Raw genomic sequence first — 17047 nt, forward strand, 5'->3', positions numbered from 1 at the left:
TTTTCCATCATCATGTCCACTTCTGGTGCCCCCAGCATAAGAGGTACATGGAGTTTATAGAGTGGGTCCAGAGGAGGCCAAAAAGGTGATCAGAGGGATGGAGAACCTGGGGTTTAGCTGATCTTTTGCACCTCTGATTTCTATGACTTTCATTCCTATGGTGTCAGTGGAAAAAAATTTTGCAGACATAACTTCAGAGGTGATGAGTTTTGTTTCTAGAAGGCAATCACAACTGTGCATGGCACAGCTTCTCCAGACAGGTAAGCACTGGCTGCCTTGGCAAAGAGAGTTTTCAGAGTCAGTGTAGTGGGAAGAGAATGGATGGTAGAAGAAAAGAACCCCCTTTAATCTGGGATTGTAACTAAGGGTACATACACAGCCTCTGAAAACAGTCCTGTACCATCTAAGAATGCTTGGGGTTCAAGCGCTCCAAAACAGTCACTGCTAAACCAGAGCCAATCCGTGGTACTGTATAGAAGGTTATGAAACCACAAGGAGAATGTATAAACTAGTTCCCCTGTTCCTACCCCTAGGTTTTATGGCATTTAACTTTTTACCTGAGTGTCTTCTTTACTCCTCTACCTCTTTCTTCTCTCACAGATACCATCACAGCCCTCTTCAGAACAAACTTTCGCATGGATTTCCCCTTTGATCTGCAGGAGCTGCCAGCCTTTGCTGTGATAGGGTAAGTGGCCAGGAACCTGACTCTTTGCTCTGCAAGAGTTACCATGTGAGCTCTGTTAGGAATTCTTTTGCAAACCAGTTACATACAATTTCTTTTAGACATCTTGATTGGCACAAATAAGGCCTCTACTTGTTGGGATCCCATCTTCAGAAGTGGCACACCCGCCAGGGAAGGAAATGGGGGTATTATGAAGCACTTATTTTCTTTCATAGAATCACAGAATCATTTTGGTTAGATAAGCCCTTTAAGATCATCGAGGCCAACCATTCTCTAACTCTACCAAAGCTGGGGCTAAACCATGTTCCTCAGCACCACATCTCTGCCTCTTTTAAACACTTCCAGGCACCTCCCTGGGAAGCCTGTTCCAGTGTTTGACAACCCTTTCAGTCAAGACATTTCTTCTAATAGCCAACCTAAAACTCCTCTGCTGCAACTTGAGGACATTTCCATTGAGGAACACAGGCCTTAGTGATTAGGGTGATAGAAATGACACACTTTGCTTTAGTGACAATCATAGAATCCTAGAATAGCTCCAGCCTTCCTGTAGGATGCCTTCAGGTATTGGAAGGCAGCTCTAAGGTACCCTCAGAGTCTCCTCTTCTCCAAGCTGAACAACCCCAGCTCCCTCAGACCATCCTTATAGCACAGGAGCTCCAGCCATTGGATCACCTTGGTGGCTCTCCTCTGGACTTGCTCCAACTTGTGTCCTTATGCTGAGGACACCAGAACTGGATGCAGTATTTGAGGTGGGGTCTCAGCAGAGCAGAGTAAAGGGGCAGAATCCCCTCCCTTGCCAAGAGTTGCTATTATAGGATATGTATTTCAATCAGAGGTGCATTATTGTGCTGAATCAGAGTTAAACTCACTTCATTTTTACTGTTTCTTGATCCACCCTGAACTCTAACTTCTGACAATACCAGTCTTTGCTTAGTTGCTCTTTGTCAGCCCCCACTGAGATCTGTCAGTCCCTTTTAATAGATTATTTTATAGATTTTTATAGATAGGATTTCTTCCTCTGAGTAAGAAAAAATGTAGCTAGTAAAAGGCTTCAGTGTGTATGACAAATTGCTGCAAAATAACCTCTCCCTTTATCAGGGAGTCGATGTCTGCAGGTGAGTTGCTGTAGGAGTAATTCTCCAGGAGACATTTGAAAGACTTCATAAACAGCTGAAAATTAAAACCACTTGAACTAAATGTCTTGGCTGATGGTTTGTGTATGTTGTTCAGCATGATTTTATTTCCTTATCTCCACTTTAGGATTTGCTCTGGATTCCTTGGAGCGTTTTTTGTTTATTTCAATCGCCAGGTGGTTCTCTGCATCCGACGTCACACAGCACTGAGCCAGTTCCTCACCAAACAGTGAGTGCCTTTGAAGATACTTTCTTGAGGGACCAGATTTGTATACCCTACTGGTACTAGATAGTAACAAATGCTTCCTAGAAGCCAGTAGAAGGATTTCAAGTGTTAGGACAGTAAAAATATATCCATAAATATCAAAAGAGTTTGTTCTGCACTGGATTGTCTTCAGTCTGGATCTGCCTCAATACTTTCAAGTAGCTTCTTGATTTCAAAGGGAGGCTCTGTAATATGTAGTAATAGGAAAAGAGAAACTGGATAGGAAAGAAAATATTTTAAATTGGAAAAATCTGTGGTCATGTTTCTTAAGACCATTCTGCTTCTGTTTATTTTTTTAGAATGGATAAAAAAATAATTCAGCATCAGTTAGGTTTTATCAAATAGAACTGAAGTTGCCCCCAGCATAAGAGGGACATGGAGCTCCTGGAGTAGGTCCAGAGGAGGCCATGAAGAGGGCTGAGGAACCTCCCCTATGGGGACAGGCTGAGAAAGCTGGGGCTGTTCAGCCTGGAGAAGGATCGAGGGGAGACCTTAGAGCAGTCTTCCAGTACCTGAAGGGGGCTACAGGAGAACTGGGAAGAGACTTTTGACAAGGGCTTGTAGTGACAGGATAAGAGGGAATGGATTGAAGCTTGAGGAGGGCAGATGTAGATCAGGAAGAAATTCTTTGGTGAGGGTGGTGAGACACTGAAACAGTTTGCTTGGAGAGGTTGTGGATGCCCCTCCCTGGAGGTGTTCAAGGCCAGGTTGGATGAGGCCTTGTGCAACCTGGGCTAGTGGAAGGTGTCCCTCCCCATGGCAGGGGATTTGGAACTGCATGATCTTTAAGGTCCCTTCCAACGTAAACCATTCTATGAATCTATGAATTCTATGAATTTATGTAATACAATTATGTCTTTAAAATCTAATTTTTTTTTAAAGATCAGACAAAATGCAGGCCAAATCCTAATGAATGTGCTGCAATTACTGCAGACCTGCAAACCAAAAAGCTGAAATCAATTAGTGAGAACTGCAGCTTGGAAGAGAAATGCAAAATATAAAAAACCTTAGCAATTAATTTTTTACAGGGCACTTGGAGATACTTAACCACCACTACCACCACCACCTTATAAAGTTGTAACTTCCAAAATTATAACCTGAAGAATAAAAGGTGGCAAACTGTTAAATCTTCAGTCTCTTTACAGAAGTTTGAAGCTCTGAGTTTTTTAAGTTGGGAGGTGTGGAGATCCTATATTCCTTAGCAAGCTGCAAATCTGAGCAGAAGAAAACTACTAGCTAAAAAGAAGTTTAGACTGACTTAATTTACTATGTGGAAGAAGAAAAGGTCATTCTGCATTGTGCAGCATTACCCACAAGTACCAGCACAGCCGTGAAACAAAGTTAGTAGAGAGAAGTGGAATAAAGCCTGAAAAGTGTGAATTTGCTTTAAATTTGTGACTAATTTCTCAGGATTTTGTAGGTCCTTAGGCTGAAAAAATTAAAGGTTGCATTTAGTCTTCCTAAATACCACAGCATCTCAGACAGAAATTCCTGTAGAGAACACAGTAAGTTGTCTGTGGAGGCCTGGCAGGATTAGTCCAGTACATGGAGGCAGCTTAGACTCATGTTGTCTTAAGTGCCCGTGAAGTGCCACAGTGAATCCAGAAACACAGCAGCAGGAAAATGCAGATGGCTTCAGCCTGCTGCCCAGCTGTCCCCCACTGGCCTAGCACAGCTAGGCCCACTGCCCAACAAAGACAGCTTCCCCAAAACCATGATGATGGAAAAGCAGTTTTCCTCCTAAGAATGAAGGCAGTAGAGAGATGCATGCAGAAAGATATGAACCCCCTATATTTCAGTCCACTGGGATAGGATCCATTGCATGGGGGATGAGGAGGCAAGACCAGCATAAGCAGGACAACTGGAGATCTCTCACAGCAATAGCATTGATCATCCTGAAATGACAGTTTTGTAAGAGGAGAATGTGAGGTTATGCTTTAATGGACTTTTTTCTCTTTTCAGCCGCCTCATTTACCCTGGGGTTATTACCTTCCTTATAGCAAGTACGACTTTTCCTCCTGGATTTGGGCAGTTCATGGCAGGAGAGGTGAGACCTGGATGTGTATTTGCAGTTCTGTGGAACAGCTGTGCCTTCTCCTGTGCCCCACTAACCTATGTGATGAAAAGTGGAAGAAAGGTATGGGAGGATTTTGGATTGAGGGCAGGCTGTATTCTGTGACTCATGAGACCATTCCCTTCATATGAAACTTGGAAAGGGTCTGCTCTCCTAAGCAAGTAATAAGGAAGGTGTGTTACCCTGTGCATAAAAGTAGTTTTCCTTTCAGTAGTTCTGGTAAAGTTCCATCTCTCTCCCTAAAGAGTGAAAAATGTAAATTAAGTTTCACAGTCATGAAGTACTGAAGTAAAAATCTCTGCTTTCCTGGAGCAGAGGCCAACACGTCACTGATACAGATACAGACATATACACAGATCTCCCACCCCGTGTTCCAGTTTGTCCATTGTGTACCTCCCCCTCTCCTTCCATCCCCACTTTACATGAATTCTGATGGGGAAGGTGGCCTTGCTGCCAGCTGAACGATGATGTGAATGACGCTAATCATTCATATGGAATTTACCCCTTCTTAGCTCATGGCTCAGGCCTGGTTTTTTTGCCATTTAGTTGATGCCACGGGAAGCCATCAGCACTCTCTTTGATAACTATACCTGGGCAAGGTACACAGGGGACACTCAGATCCTGGGGAAATCTGCTGCCTGGATCCATCCTAAAGTCAGTGTCTTCATCACCATCCTGCTCTTCTTCCTTGTGAAGGTAGGAAACCATCTCACCCAGAGTGAATGCTCTTGATCCTTTCTAAAATAGTTTGTGAACTGCCCATGAGGAGCTGCTGGGTGTTGAATGAAACCCTGCAACTGCAGTGGGTTCATACATAGTTCTGTGTGATGTATGTCCACCTTGTGAGATCACCAAATTTATTAGGGAATAGTTTCCTAGCCTTAATACAGTGACCTCCTTCACTGCTCCCTAAGTCATCTTCCTCATGCACTCTGCTGAATGACCTTTGGTACCCACTGTGTAGTAGGTGGTAAGGAAGACTACATCAGGAAAGATTTCTCAAGCTCCAGAATAAGTAAATGAATCAGTTATAAGCTCTCAGATAATTTATATTTGCCCTAAATAAAGCCTGCTACATGATGTTCCTGGCTACAGATAGGAGGCAATAAAAATATGCAAGCACAATCTACAGCTGTTTGAGGCTCAAGGATTTGTTAGTAGTACCATAGCTTGATGGAGAAATGCAGCTGGAAACAGTTTTACTCACTACTCTGAAAGCAACAGCAGAATAAATGTTCTGGTCTGTGGAAGCTTTAGCTTGGAGAACTAGCCCTTCTGGGAGCAGGGAGTTGGGGGAGAGACCTCTGGGTTCACTTTGCACTGAAATCTTTCCAAGTCTGTGAAATTTTGACAGCCTTGTTGTTTCGGCTGTTCAGAGCAGTAAGAAATCTCAAATCCTAAGGTCCAAGGCAAAGGAGTTCTCATTTTCATCCATCCCCTTGGTTATTCATCTTTCCTGCCACTACTGCAGTCACCCTCTGTGCCAGTGTTTGTGTGTTGCTAGAGCTCTTCCAACTCTCTTTCACACCCCACAGTCACTTTACTCTTCACTTTCTGACTGAACTGCCAGATCCCTCCAAACATCTCCTCATGGATTGACAGGCTGGGCTGTAGAGTTGGGACTGGATGAAATTCTGTTGCTGCTCTGTAACAACCATACCCTCTGCCTCTGTTCTAGTTCTGCATGTCTGTCATTGCTACCACGATGCCAATCCCTTGTGGAGGCTTCATGCCTGTTTTTGTTATTGGTGAGTTCCAATTCAGTGTTGCAGCCTATGGGTCTGACAGGTGGACAGGCTAAGAGAGACATTGTGCATGTCCAGGAGGTTTCTTCTGGGTGAGGAGTCATCTCTTGCTGTCTCTGACAAGCTGGGTTAATGGTCCATGTACCAGCCTCTGAGTCTGCTTTTGTCTTTTGCTTACCCCCTAAATCCAAGTGCTGAGGAGAAAATCCCTTTCCTTTTACAGAAGGAAAGCCACACTGTGGGAAGGCACCAGAACCATGGCCTTCTAGTATCTCTACATCATCTACAGCAAGACCTTCACCCTACAACAAGGAGTATTTGCTCCTTTTCCCTCTGAAGGCCAGCTAGAGGAGATCTTGTCAGAGCTAGTACCTGCAGTGTAACCCACCACATACTCAGTGCTTCTGACTGAAATGTAGCAACATGGGAGTTTAGTGGGGTTTAAGTGGCTTTAATTGCAACACCAACAAATTAAAGATTATGATGCTAACATTAAGACAGGCTGTGTTAGACTGAAGTATGCAAGCTCATGAAGTTCAGCATTAAGTACCCACAGCTCTTAAATGAAATGCCAAGGACCTCTGGGTTCTGGCAGGCAGCAGCTGAGCAAGAGACAGTAGCCGGACCTTGCCATGGTGAAGGCTAACCACAACAAGGTTAGCCCAGCCAGTAAGTTCTGGAATGTTGTGCCATCTCATGTCCATCAATACAAGAGATTTTGACAAAGTGCAATGAGGCCAGTGGAGGCCACTGAGACTGTTGGGGAGCTGGAGCACAAAATAGATAAGGAGAGCCTGAAGAAGTTGGGCTTGCTCAGCCTGCAGACGAGAAGGCCTGGAGGGGATCTAACTGTGACCTTCACCACCCAATGAGCAGGGGATAGAAAGGCTACAAAGACTCCTCTTAGAGTCACATAGTAAATGGGAAGTAAAGGCACAAGCTGCAACCTGGGAAATTCTGATGGGTCACAAGAAAAAAAAATTCTTTCCTTGGTTAAGGTGCCCAGAAGGGCTGGAGAAGCTCCAGCCTTATGCACTTCTGAAACGAGTCTGGGCAAGGTTCTGAGTTACTTGATCTCATTTTGAAATTAGCCCTCTTGCAGGCAAGGGTCAGAAGAAGGCCTTCAAAAGTCCCTCCCCACCTGAGATTTTAGTGCTTGGCCACCCACAGCATGAGTGTGAAGGGCCTCAGCCGGGCTGACACTGCAGTCCTCTCGATCACAAACACTGCTGTGCCTCCGCGCCTCAGCCAGGGCTCAGCTCTCCTCACCTCCCTTAGCGCCTCCTCCTCCTCTCAGGGTCTAGCTCCTCTGTTTTGTGACTGAGGATTCCTCTCTAGTCCCTGGTGTCCTTTCAGTGTTGATGTTGTTCCTGTCAGGGAGTGCTGAGGGCACAGACCCTAACTGTGGGTGCGGTTTTGCAGGTGCTGCGTTTGGGCGCCTCGTTGGGGAAATCATGGCCTCGCTTTTTCCCAATGGGATCCTCTTTGATGGAATCCTTTATCAGATCTTACCTGGAGGCTATGCCGTCATTGGTGAGTCTCAATGCCTTTCTGCACCTGCTCCCATCCCCACGACTTTCCTGGTTGACATGACATGCTGTTTCTATATGGAAGTCTTCTTCTCTTCCTGTTCCTTGTACACCCGACCTGGGAAAGGTGCAGCAGCTTTGACAGGAGCAGTGAGCCACACTGTCTCCACTGCTGTGATCTGCTTCGAGCTGACAGGGCAGATCTCTCACATCCTCCCCATGATGGTGGCTGTCATTCTTGCCAACATGGTGGCCCAGAGTCTGCAGCCCAGCCTCTATGATAGCATTATCCAGGTGAAGAAGTTGCCTTACCTGCCAGACCTGGGCTGGAATCACATAAGGTACAGTCGTGTGGAGGTGGGGAGGGGCAAAGAAATAAAGTAGATGAGGATAAGAGCATGGTAGAGTAAAGGGCATGAAAAGGGGACAGTAATGCAAAGAAAATAAAAATGCAGAATAGGCCTGCAGTAAGAAAAAAAAAACAAGTAGGGGAGCAGAATTAGGGCTCAAACACATAAATGGAGAAAAGTCCTCTTCTTTTCTTCACTGAAAGCACTGGGTTGAATAATCTGCACCATTACTTTATTTCTGTTAATAGTGGTGATTGCTTCAGTTTAAAAATTTAAAAATCAGATGTTTCTCATTTCCGTTTTCTTTATGCAGCAACTGTTTGAAATATCCTTTTATTTGGATGTTTTGCTTAGACCAAAATTCAGGTATTTATATACATGCCGCCTTCTCTTTGGTATAGAAAATATAGCTAGGTATGTCTGTCTAAGCCTTCTGTCCATCTGTCTGTGTGTATTTTTATGGTGAGAGGTAATGGAGTGCAATCCAACTGTACCGGAAACCTGGTGAACCCAGTGGAGAGTCCTCTTGGTTACTCTCACAGAAGCACCTCTACTGACAATACTTTTTAAAGAGGTGGTCATTTATATATTTCTTGAAGGAATTTATCTGCTAGACATTGTTAATATGCTCACTCTTCCCTTTCTTGTCCATAAATTCACAGCAAATACAATATCTTTGTTGAGGATATTATGGTCCAGGATGTGAAATTTGTCTCCTCCAACTGTAATTACCGAGACTTGCAAACTCTACTTCAAAGCACCACTGCTAAGACACTACCTTTAGTGGACTCACCAGGTAAGCAATATAGAGAAACTAGTCTTTCCTGAAGAGTGGCTCAGCTTAAAGAGCCACAGAAACTGGCTTTCAGATTACATGCTGTGACCCACTACATGAAAATCATAGAATCAAGAAGGCTGGAAGAGACCTCAAAGATCATCGAGTCCAACCTGTCACCCTAAACCTCATGACTACCTAAACCATGGCACCAAGTGCCATGTCCAATCCCCTCTTGAACACCTCCAGGGATGGTGACTCCACCACCTCCCTGGGCAGCCCATTCCAATGGCCAGCCACTCTCTCTGTGAAGAACTTTCTCCTCACCTCCAGCCTAAACCTCCCCTGGCACAGCTTGAGACTGTGTCCTCTTGTTCTGGTGCTGGTTGCCTGGGAGAAGAGAACAACCCCCTCCTGGCTACAACCTCCCTTCAGGTAGTTATAGACAGCAATGAGGTCACCCCTGAGCCTCCTCTTCTCCAGGCTAAACAGTCCCAGCTCCCTCAGCCTCTGCTCTGGATCCTGTCTGGCAGCTGCTCAGACAGGTAAGCTGAGGAGTGTGCAGTGAAGCAGGTACAGCAGGTAAGGGAGATGTGTGGGAAGTTTGTGGACTGAACTGGGACAACAGGGAGGGATCTTACATAAGTAAAGAGCCTACTTCTGATGTGGTGCTAAGGAGGGCTGGAGAACTTCTCACAGCCCCACAGTGTGTTAGCAGCTATTGGCAGAGCTGGTCAGTGACTCGTGTTTAGCTCCAGATATGACAAGTCCAAGCACTTTGAAGAGGTTGAGTGGAAGAAGGGAGTGTGTGGCAGGGGACATTGAAAACCTACAAGTGGCTTAATGGTTTCTCTGCTTTGTATTGTTTAGACACCATGATCCTGCTGGGGTCTGTGGAGCGCTCTGAGCTGCAGGCTCTCCTCCAGAGACATCTGAGCCCAGAACGCCGACGGCTCCTCACCAGAGAAATGCAGCACAAGGCTGAGGCAGCTGACGATGGGCACAGCAAGGGAGTGTGGGCAGCTCTGCCAAAGCTGAACCATGAATCTTTTGCTTATGTTGATGAGGATGAGGATACAGATGAGAAGGGAGAGGTGAGGCAGAGGAGTGGAGAGACTGCAACACAGAGCCTGCAGTAAGGCATTTGGAGAGACTGAGAAAGAGATGACGGGGTGGACTTGATTTTCTCTCCTTTCCATAACAGCTACCTCAGTCCTTGAGTCCCACCCCTAGTTACCCAGAGGAGCACAATGGCCTGGCAAGTCCTCTTAAACAAATGTCTGAAACTTTGGAGCCACAGCAACGTCCAGGTATGGTACCTTCTGGCATGCCTCAGCTACATCCTAAGCCAGCTTGTGGCAGCTTTCACACCTCTGTGTGTACACACCTGTGCAAGGTGCTCACTTCCCAGAAACTGAGGGAAGGAGCTGTCTCTGCTCTTCCTCTACTGAAGGTATTTTGCTAATGCTTTTCAATACCCATGGCAAAAAAAAGGATCTGGAAATATCTTCTGTTTATGAGCCTTCAGAGGGCATGGTAACATTTAGGCCCACTTAGACAGCTCTCTGTCTTTACTCTCCACTTCATCCTTTGCAGTAACATCTCAGGCGTTTTCTGAAGAGTCTGCATGGAAGAGTCTCAGCTTTTGCCTCCTTCAGGTTTAATTTCCCTGGGAAAAGCAGACTGAGAGCTAAACATCTCTGCTTGTTTTTAAGGTTTAGGCTGTGGCTCAGCCCTCTCCAAAACCAACCAGCTTCTTTTGGACAAGCAGCTCCTTGATTCAGCTACAGTAATACGGTGGACAAACAGCGATAGGTGGTGATCTTTGTGTGCACCCCAGACTAGATCATGTTTGCTTCTAAGCCTGTACTCAGAGCTCATTTCTGTATCATAGATCATCTGTATTTGCTGCAGGGTGGTGCATTTCTTTTTCCTTTATGTGTCTTGAAATATGCTGAGAGAGCAAGTACAGAAGTGTAGCCCAGGTTTGAGAATGAATACAAAGGAAAGAACTCTGGCTCATGCTTTCAGATACTCAAAAGCTAGCATGGGATACAGCACATTTGGTTCCTTAACACCACTCATGTATGAATAAACCTCTAAGGCACAGGAAAATCCACTTTTTGCTTCCAAGCCAGTAGAGTGGTGGGACAGCCCTCCAGCTTCCTCACCATAGCAGAAGCTGCATCACAGCGAAATAAGGATGTCACATGAGTGATCCAGAAGGATCTGACCATCTTCCTCCATGTCCATGCTGTTGTTCTCTTCACAACAGCACCAAACCCCATCTCCTCCTCTGTGCTAATTCTTGACTGTGCTGCCTGGGAGAGTAATTCTGAAGTCTTTTTCATTCACACCATTACACTGCTGGAACAGGCCGTGGACTGCTCACACTCAGACTGCTGATGAGCTTTGTCTTTGAAGTAACTTCCAAATTCTCACCTCCTCTTTCCATCCTTTTCCTCCAAACCACATTCTCTGTAGGCTTCAGAAACCTCTTGTCCCAGCAGTTTGTCTCCTGTATCAGACTTTGCTGTCCTAGTGGTCTTTCTCCTGGCTTTGTTTTTCCTCAGGAATAATGACACACAAACATTATCTGCAAGGGCTACTCTGTAATGCTTTGTTTCCTTTCCTGGGGGAAAAGGTACTGCATGGGAACATGATTCTGGCATGTTTCTGTGTCTTACAAATTGAATGTTAGATCAGGACTGGCTCAGTCCTGTCAGATACCTCCTACCATGTCCCTCATGTTATTTCCCAGCCTCCTTTGTATTTTTGTTTCTCATGCGTTCTGTCTCTTACCTGTCTGTTTGTTCTCATCCTTCAGGCAATTTCAGGCGTTTGAGACAACTGATCCAGCAGCTCTTCTGCCGTTACAGCCTTCCACATGACACAGAGAATGCTGTCCAGGTTAGGGATTCTGAAAGCCTGGCAAAACCCTTCAGAGGGAAGGGAATGCAGTGGAAATAGTACCTGCTACTCAGAGCCATTCATTTGGCCAGAGTGTGGGCACATTTATGGTCCTGAACTCTGACAGCATCAGTGAGGAAAGCTCTCCAAGGAAAGAGTGTGATTGCTGTAGAGGAGCATGCTGCTCATGGAGAGCCATTTGAGCTCAGGTGTCAGGGTCACCATCAGGACTCACTGTGGGCATCTTTTTTTCTCAGTGAATGACTTTGTGCTGTTTTGGCTACTCTGGGATAAAGAGCAGCTCTGCTCCATTTGACAGTTTTGGCCAGAGAAAAATGAAAAAGTGGTTTTGCCTTATGCCATATGAGATGCTCTTGGGTATCTGACATAGCTGCACAGGGTTGGTGGGTATAACACAGAGCCTGTGGGACACCCATCCACTCTAGGGCAGGTGGTTGGGCCCCATGTAGGGTATCTGAAAGCATCTAAAGCAGTACCAGGTAACCATGTTCAGGCACCTGAATTGCTCCACCAGCATCCCACAGTCAGTCATTACAAGTGAGGACAGAGTACACCTTACACTGTCATACACTTGCCTGGAGTAAAAGGGGGACTGTGAGGAGGCTGTGCAAAAAACTTTCTCCTGTGAAACTGTGGGTTTCTTGTCTGTTCTGAACAGTGTTTTCTCCTGCAGGAGCCCATGGAAGACATGGACACAATGAGGCCAGAAGAGGTAAGACTGGGTGCTGAAGAGGAGTGGGGTTAATGGAGTTAGTTTTTTGCCCACACTTCCGACAGTCTCAGGGTTTGCTACAGAGAGCCATAGCTAAAGCCATTTTATTCTTAGAGCCGCACAGTGGGTAGGTGTCACCCAGTACGAGATGGTTCTGCCAGGTGTGCTGAGTGAGGCTCTGACTAATCTGATCTAGCTTTGAAGGCAGGCCTGCTATGAGCACAGCTTTGGACTAGAGACCTCCGTAGGTCCTCTCCTACCTAAATACCTAAAGTGTGGGTCCTTCATTTTTCACACAAAGGAGCCATTGTCTTGAAATGACAAGGGGAAGGTGCACTCAGGAAAGCTGAAATGTTCAGTCCCTCTTTAAGCAGAAAGGAGCAAAATCTCACTTCTCAGAAAACCTCTGGGGTACTGGAATCACTCTTTTTCCATAAGGACTTGCCATCTGGCAAGGAAGGGATGGGAAACCTGAAGGGTGTGATATAATGGGTAAGAAGAATGATCAGCATAGGAAGGAAGAAGCATTACCAGGAGAATGATACTAGTTTGGGTAGACAAGGCAGCACTGCTGATTGCCCCCAAGAGTGATTCATCTTCTTTCCTGTGTCAGATAGATGCCTGGGAGCAGCAGGAGCTGAGCAAGAATGTGAGCTTCGACAGCTGTCACATAGACCCTTGCCCTTTTCAGCTGGTGGAAGGAACTTCCCTGCACAAGGTGGGTGCAGATGTCTCTCTGAAGCATGCACTGCATTTCTCCTCCCCATCTGTGACTGTAAGTCTAGTCTATGACTTGTTCCTTCTCCTTGTCTTTGCCTATAACTACCAACACCAGCTGCTTCCACATCCAGATACAGAACCCTACAGGTTCCTATAGCCTTCTGCACATACCTAGAATCTCCTGCACAATGAAGAGCTACGTGATAAGTCTGAGTGTATTTACTAAAACAGCCTACCTCAGATGTCCCAGTCACTGCCTGAGCAGAAGCATAGCATGCCATGCTGCTGGGGGCATTGCACCAAGACTTACAGTCTCCCTTGTCAGCCTGCAGAAGTGCAATGAGTACTCATGGATTTCCCAGAGGGTCCTGTCAGGGTGTAGCCTGCTGCTTGAAATCATAGACTCATAGAGTGGTTTGGGTTGGAAGGAACCCCCAAGGGTCATCTAGTCCAACCTCCCCTGCAGTGAGCAGGGAGATCCTCCACCCTGTATAAGAGGCTCTTCATTGAACTGAAGCACAAGAAAAGAGGAAGCTGGATCCTACAACTTGTAGAGTTAACACTGGGGATAAAAACAATCAGTTCCTACCAGGAGTAAAGGAGGACTGGGCTTCTACTCAGTGGAAAGCAAAAGCAGCCTACTGCTGCAAAAGTGCACTTTTGCAATGCTCATTTAATGTGAACAGTCAGCCTTGCACAGAATAATTACTGTTATCAAAAGGGTAAAATCTCAGCCTTGAGCAAAATAAGAACAGGTTACTATGTGCTTAAGAGGAGTTTGGTGTTTTTTTCAAAGGGCTGGCTGAAGTAATCTGAAAACCACCAGCATTATCTTTGAGAATATAGGTGTTACAAGAAGTCATACCTAAAAACTGCAGATGGGGAAAGCTTCATCCATGTCATGGAAAAAGAGCAAATGAGAAGCTCACAAATAACAAACAAGTCATCTTAACTTGGATGCACAAAGAGTGCAGGGATGAATAATCGAACTGTCTGAGGTAATGCACAGCTAGAGCTAAACGTGGGACTGCTGCTGACAGTGGCAAGGATATCTCACCTTACTGTGACCAAGTTGTATTTAACCAGCCTGATTTTCTTCTGTGTTAGGGCAAAACGTCTTGTTCCTGAGAAATGAGATTTCCTCTGCTTTACACTTGAACATGACATTCAGTATCTCCTGTGATGCTGAAAAAAAAAAAGAACTAGGCAAACTCCAGCTGTGAAAGAATGACATCATGTAAGGCCACAGGTGAAGTTCATCCAGAGATCAGCTTAAACCAACTTGGAGCTTGGAAATACACCACAGATGAGCACTGAGAATGCTGAAAGTTTTTGAAAGCCTGGCCTATGAAAAACAGTATCATAAAGGGGTTAGAAGAAAAGAGGACTGATAGCAGTGTGCTATCTGTCCTTTGGAGAAGGCTGTGTAAGAGAAAGGGGATAACTCATTCTCAGTATTCCCACTGCTCTGGATAAGCAGCAACAAGCTTAAGTTTTGACAGGACATATTCTGAAACAGAATAAGAAGAAATATTCTAGTGTTAAGGCAAGCACTTGAATAAATAACCCAAGCAGGGTTTGACTTTCCATATGACTATACTAATTGCCAGCACTAAATGAAATAGGATCTGCGTAAGTGCCTAAATAGAGAGGGTGCTGCACATGAATCTCTGCCAGCTGCAGGGTGGGAGTGACCTTGAGGATGTGCTCTCCATCATCACCACACTCCTAACGATGGCTGCATAGCAGGAGGAAGGACACGAGGGTGGTATTTGCTAGTTACACAAAGGGAAGGGATGAAGCAGTTTCTCACTGGGATAACTGCAGACTTGTGCACCTTTTGATTGCCGTTTCTGCATCCCAGGTCTCAGCTCTAACACCAAGTATCAATTTACCAGTTTCCAAAGTCCCTGAAATGCCCTTTTATGGTTTTACTCATAGACACATACATTGTTCTCCTTGCTGGGCCTCAGCTGTGCCTATGTAACCAGTATGGGGAAGCTGAGGGGAGTGTTGGCTTTGGAAGAGGTAAGTACAGCTCCTTTCATCTCCTCCTAATCAACTGCAAATGTGCCAGGGATCGCTGCAATAACTTAGAGGTGCTGGAGGATCCAGCTGTAAAATACAGAACTGCAGCTGCTACCTTTTCAACCCAGTGCTGAATTCTAAGGCAGCCCTTTGGAAACCATGTAGCCAAAGGGATGGCTGCATTTCAGAGGAGGCAGGAGGTATTGCTTGCAAGGATGTCAGATTGTTCATCCTCTTCATGAACTTACCTGAATGGCTCTTACTGCCTTGCAAAGTGGTGTGGACTTTGTTACTTACTGTGGAATGACAAATCACACCACCAAGCATACAAGATCTCTGCAGGCCCCAGGGGTGGGGCTCTATTTGTGCTCCCTTTACCCTGCAAAGGGTATGGACGGGGCAGGGCAGGGCCAGCCTCCCTCTCATCCAGTTGTTCTCAGCTTGTTCTCTCCTCACAGCTCCAGAAGGCCATAGAAGGCTCCACAAGTTCCGGGGTCCGCCTGCGCCCGCCCCTGGCCAGTTTCCGCGACACCAAGCGGCCCTCGGTCAGCACCGCGCAGGGCCGGAGGGACGCGCGGGCGTGGAGCCAGCAAGACAACGACGCTGTGGCAGCACAGCAGGCAGCAGACGTGGGCACAGAGAGCCCCCTGCCTGCCTGCTCGGACACCCCCCAGCCCTCACACTTGCGTGAAGAGGGGGAAGTCCTGTCTTCCACTTATACTACTGATACCGAGTTGGAAGAGATGGAGCTGACTGGGCCAGCTGCTGAAAACATCTCAGACATCCTCAAGGATATAAGCTTACGCTCCACTGACCTGGATGAGGATGAAGATGATGAGGATGTCCGCTTATAGCTGGAATGGAGGGAGCAGTCCATCAGCTGAGCCAGCCGTCTTGTGTTTGCTCCTTACAGAGAAGCTTTTGGATGTTCTTTGCAATCCCCACAGAGGACTCACTCAGGGAGAAGAGGTTTTGGACTCAGCCTTTCTCCTTCTGGTTGTCCTCCACTCAAAAACTCTCTGGCTGTTGGACTGCATGGGGGTGTGCAGGAGTCAAATGTTGACTGCGAGGGGGGAAAGGACAGGCTCATAGGTGCTTAGGCTCTGGCATGTCTGCATAACATGGCAGAAGAGATCGTAGCAGGATGTGACCACTGCTGGACAGTCAGAATGCTCTGGGTCAGCCTGCCACATGGAAGGTGGAGGAGGAGCATCTCTTCTCCCTCTCCATTGGTGTCATCCTTCCAGGCACACCTGGTCTGCATGTACCAGCGTAAACACAGCCAGGCCTCCAGCATAGAAGCATATTGCTGCTTCTTACTGCAATCCTGTCCCTGCTGCAGCTCCTTTTCTCTAGCTCTTATCTTGCATCCTCCCCGAACATTCCCATGTAGAATCCCTTCCTCAGTTTTCACTCTGGGATTTTCCTGGATGGGGTGCAGTTAGGAGCGTCTCTTCTGTCCTTTAGCTGAGCCATGCCCTTGAAACAGATGGAAGGAAAATACCTGGTCTGTCTCACATCTTGAATTCTGTCAGGGCTCTAAGAAAAGCACTAGAAGATAGGAAAGCCTCTTGGTTTTCCCAGAATCTGCAGAATTTTTATAAATAGAATGAGAAAAATCTTAAGAGGCATGCTCAGTGTTGGAGGAAGAGGAGTAAACCAGCACATATGCACCTGCACTTCACATACCTGTGTCTGTCTCTGAATCATTGTTCACAATTTTTACAAAATGCTAAAGTCTTAAAATACAAGAACTCAAAAAGGAAAAGAATTGTGGAGTGCTGGCAGGGTGCCAAGAAACACGGCAGAGGGAAGCCACGTTTGCTACACTTTGAAAAGAGGATTCTCTCTGAAAATTGCTCTTTTCTGGCAGTTCTACCCTGCCTGCTGCCCACATATTTCTGCATACCTCAGATCTGAGAATTCCAGCTCTCTCTTTTGCCAACTTGTCTCCATTGTGACTAGCAGCAGAGACCTCAAGCCTTGTCTGCAGCATCGCTCTCTATTCTAGGTCTAAACCTGGAGGAGATCTTGATCTGTATCTTGCAAAAAGGTATCGTGTCAGTTGATGTCATGCATGCCAAACCTTAGCATCCAAACCTA

At 46.1% G+C, this 17047-nt stretch overlaps 1 protein-coding gene across 1 annotated transcript in view; it reads left to right on the forward strand.

Annotated features, from left to right (window-relative positions):
• CLCN1 (chloride voltage-gated channel 1) overlaps positions 1–15798 on the forward strand; it is a 30905-nt gene extending 15107 nt beyond the window's left edge. The window contains exons 9-23 of the mRNA XM_054386626.1: positions 601–685; positions 1943–2044; positions 4043–4127; positions 4701–4850; positions 5833–5902; positions 7322–7432; positions 7556–7769; positions 8441–8574; positions 9424–9647; positions 9758–9863; positions 11381–11463; positions 12158–12196; positions 12810–12914; positions 14858–14944; positions 15403–15798. Coding sequence (XP_054242601.1) covers positions 601–685; positions 1943–2044; positions 4043–4127; positions 4701–4850; positions 5833–5902; positions 7322–7432; positions 7556–7769; positions 8441–8574; positions 9424–9647; positions 9758–9863; positions 11381–11463; positions 12158–12196; positions 12810–12914; positions 14858–14944; positions 15403–15798 — 1991 coding nt within the window. The remainder of the gene's footprint in view (positions 1–600; positions 686–1942; positions 2045–4042; positions 4128–4700; positions 4851–5832; positions 5903–7321; positions 7433–7555; positions 7770–8440; positions 8575–9423; positions 9648–9757; positions 9864–11380; positions 11464–12157; positions 12197–12809; positions 12915–14857; positions 14945–15402) is intronic.
• Positions 15799–17047: the final 1249 nt, after the last annotated feature.

This window comes from Indicator indicator, chromosome 14 (assembly GCF_027791375.1).
Source record: "Indicator indicator isolate 239-I01 chromosome 14, UM_Iind_1.1, whole genome shotgun sequence".
Lineage (NCBI taxonomy): Eukaryota > Metazoa > Chordata > Aves > Piciformes > Indicatoridae > Indicator > Indicator indicator.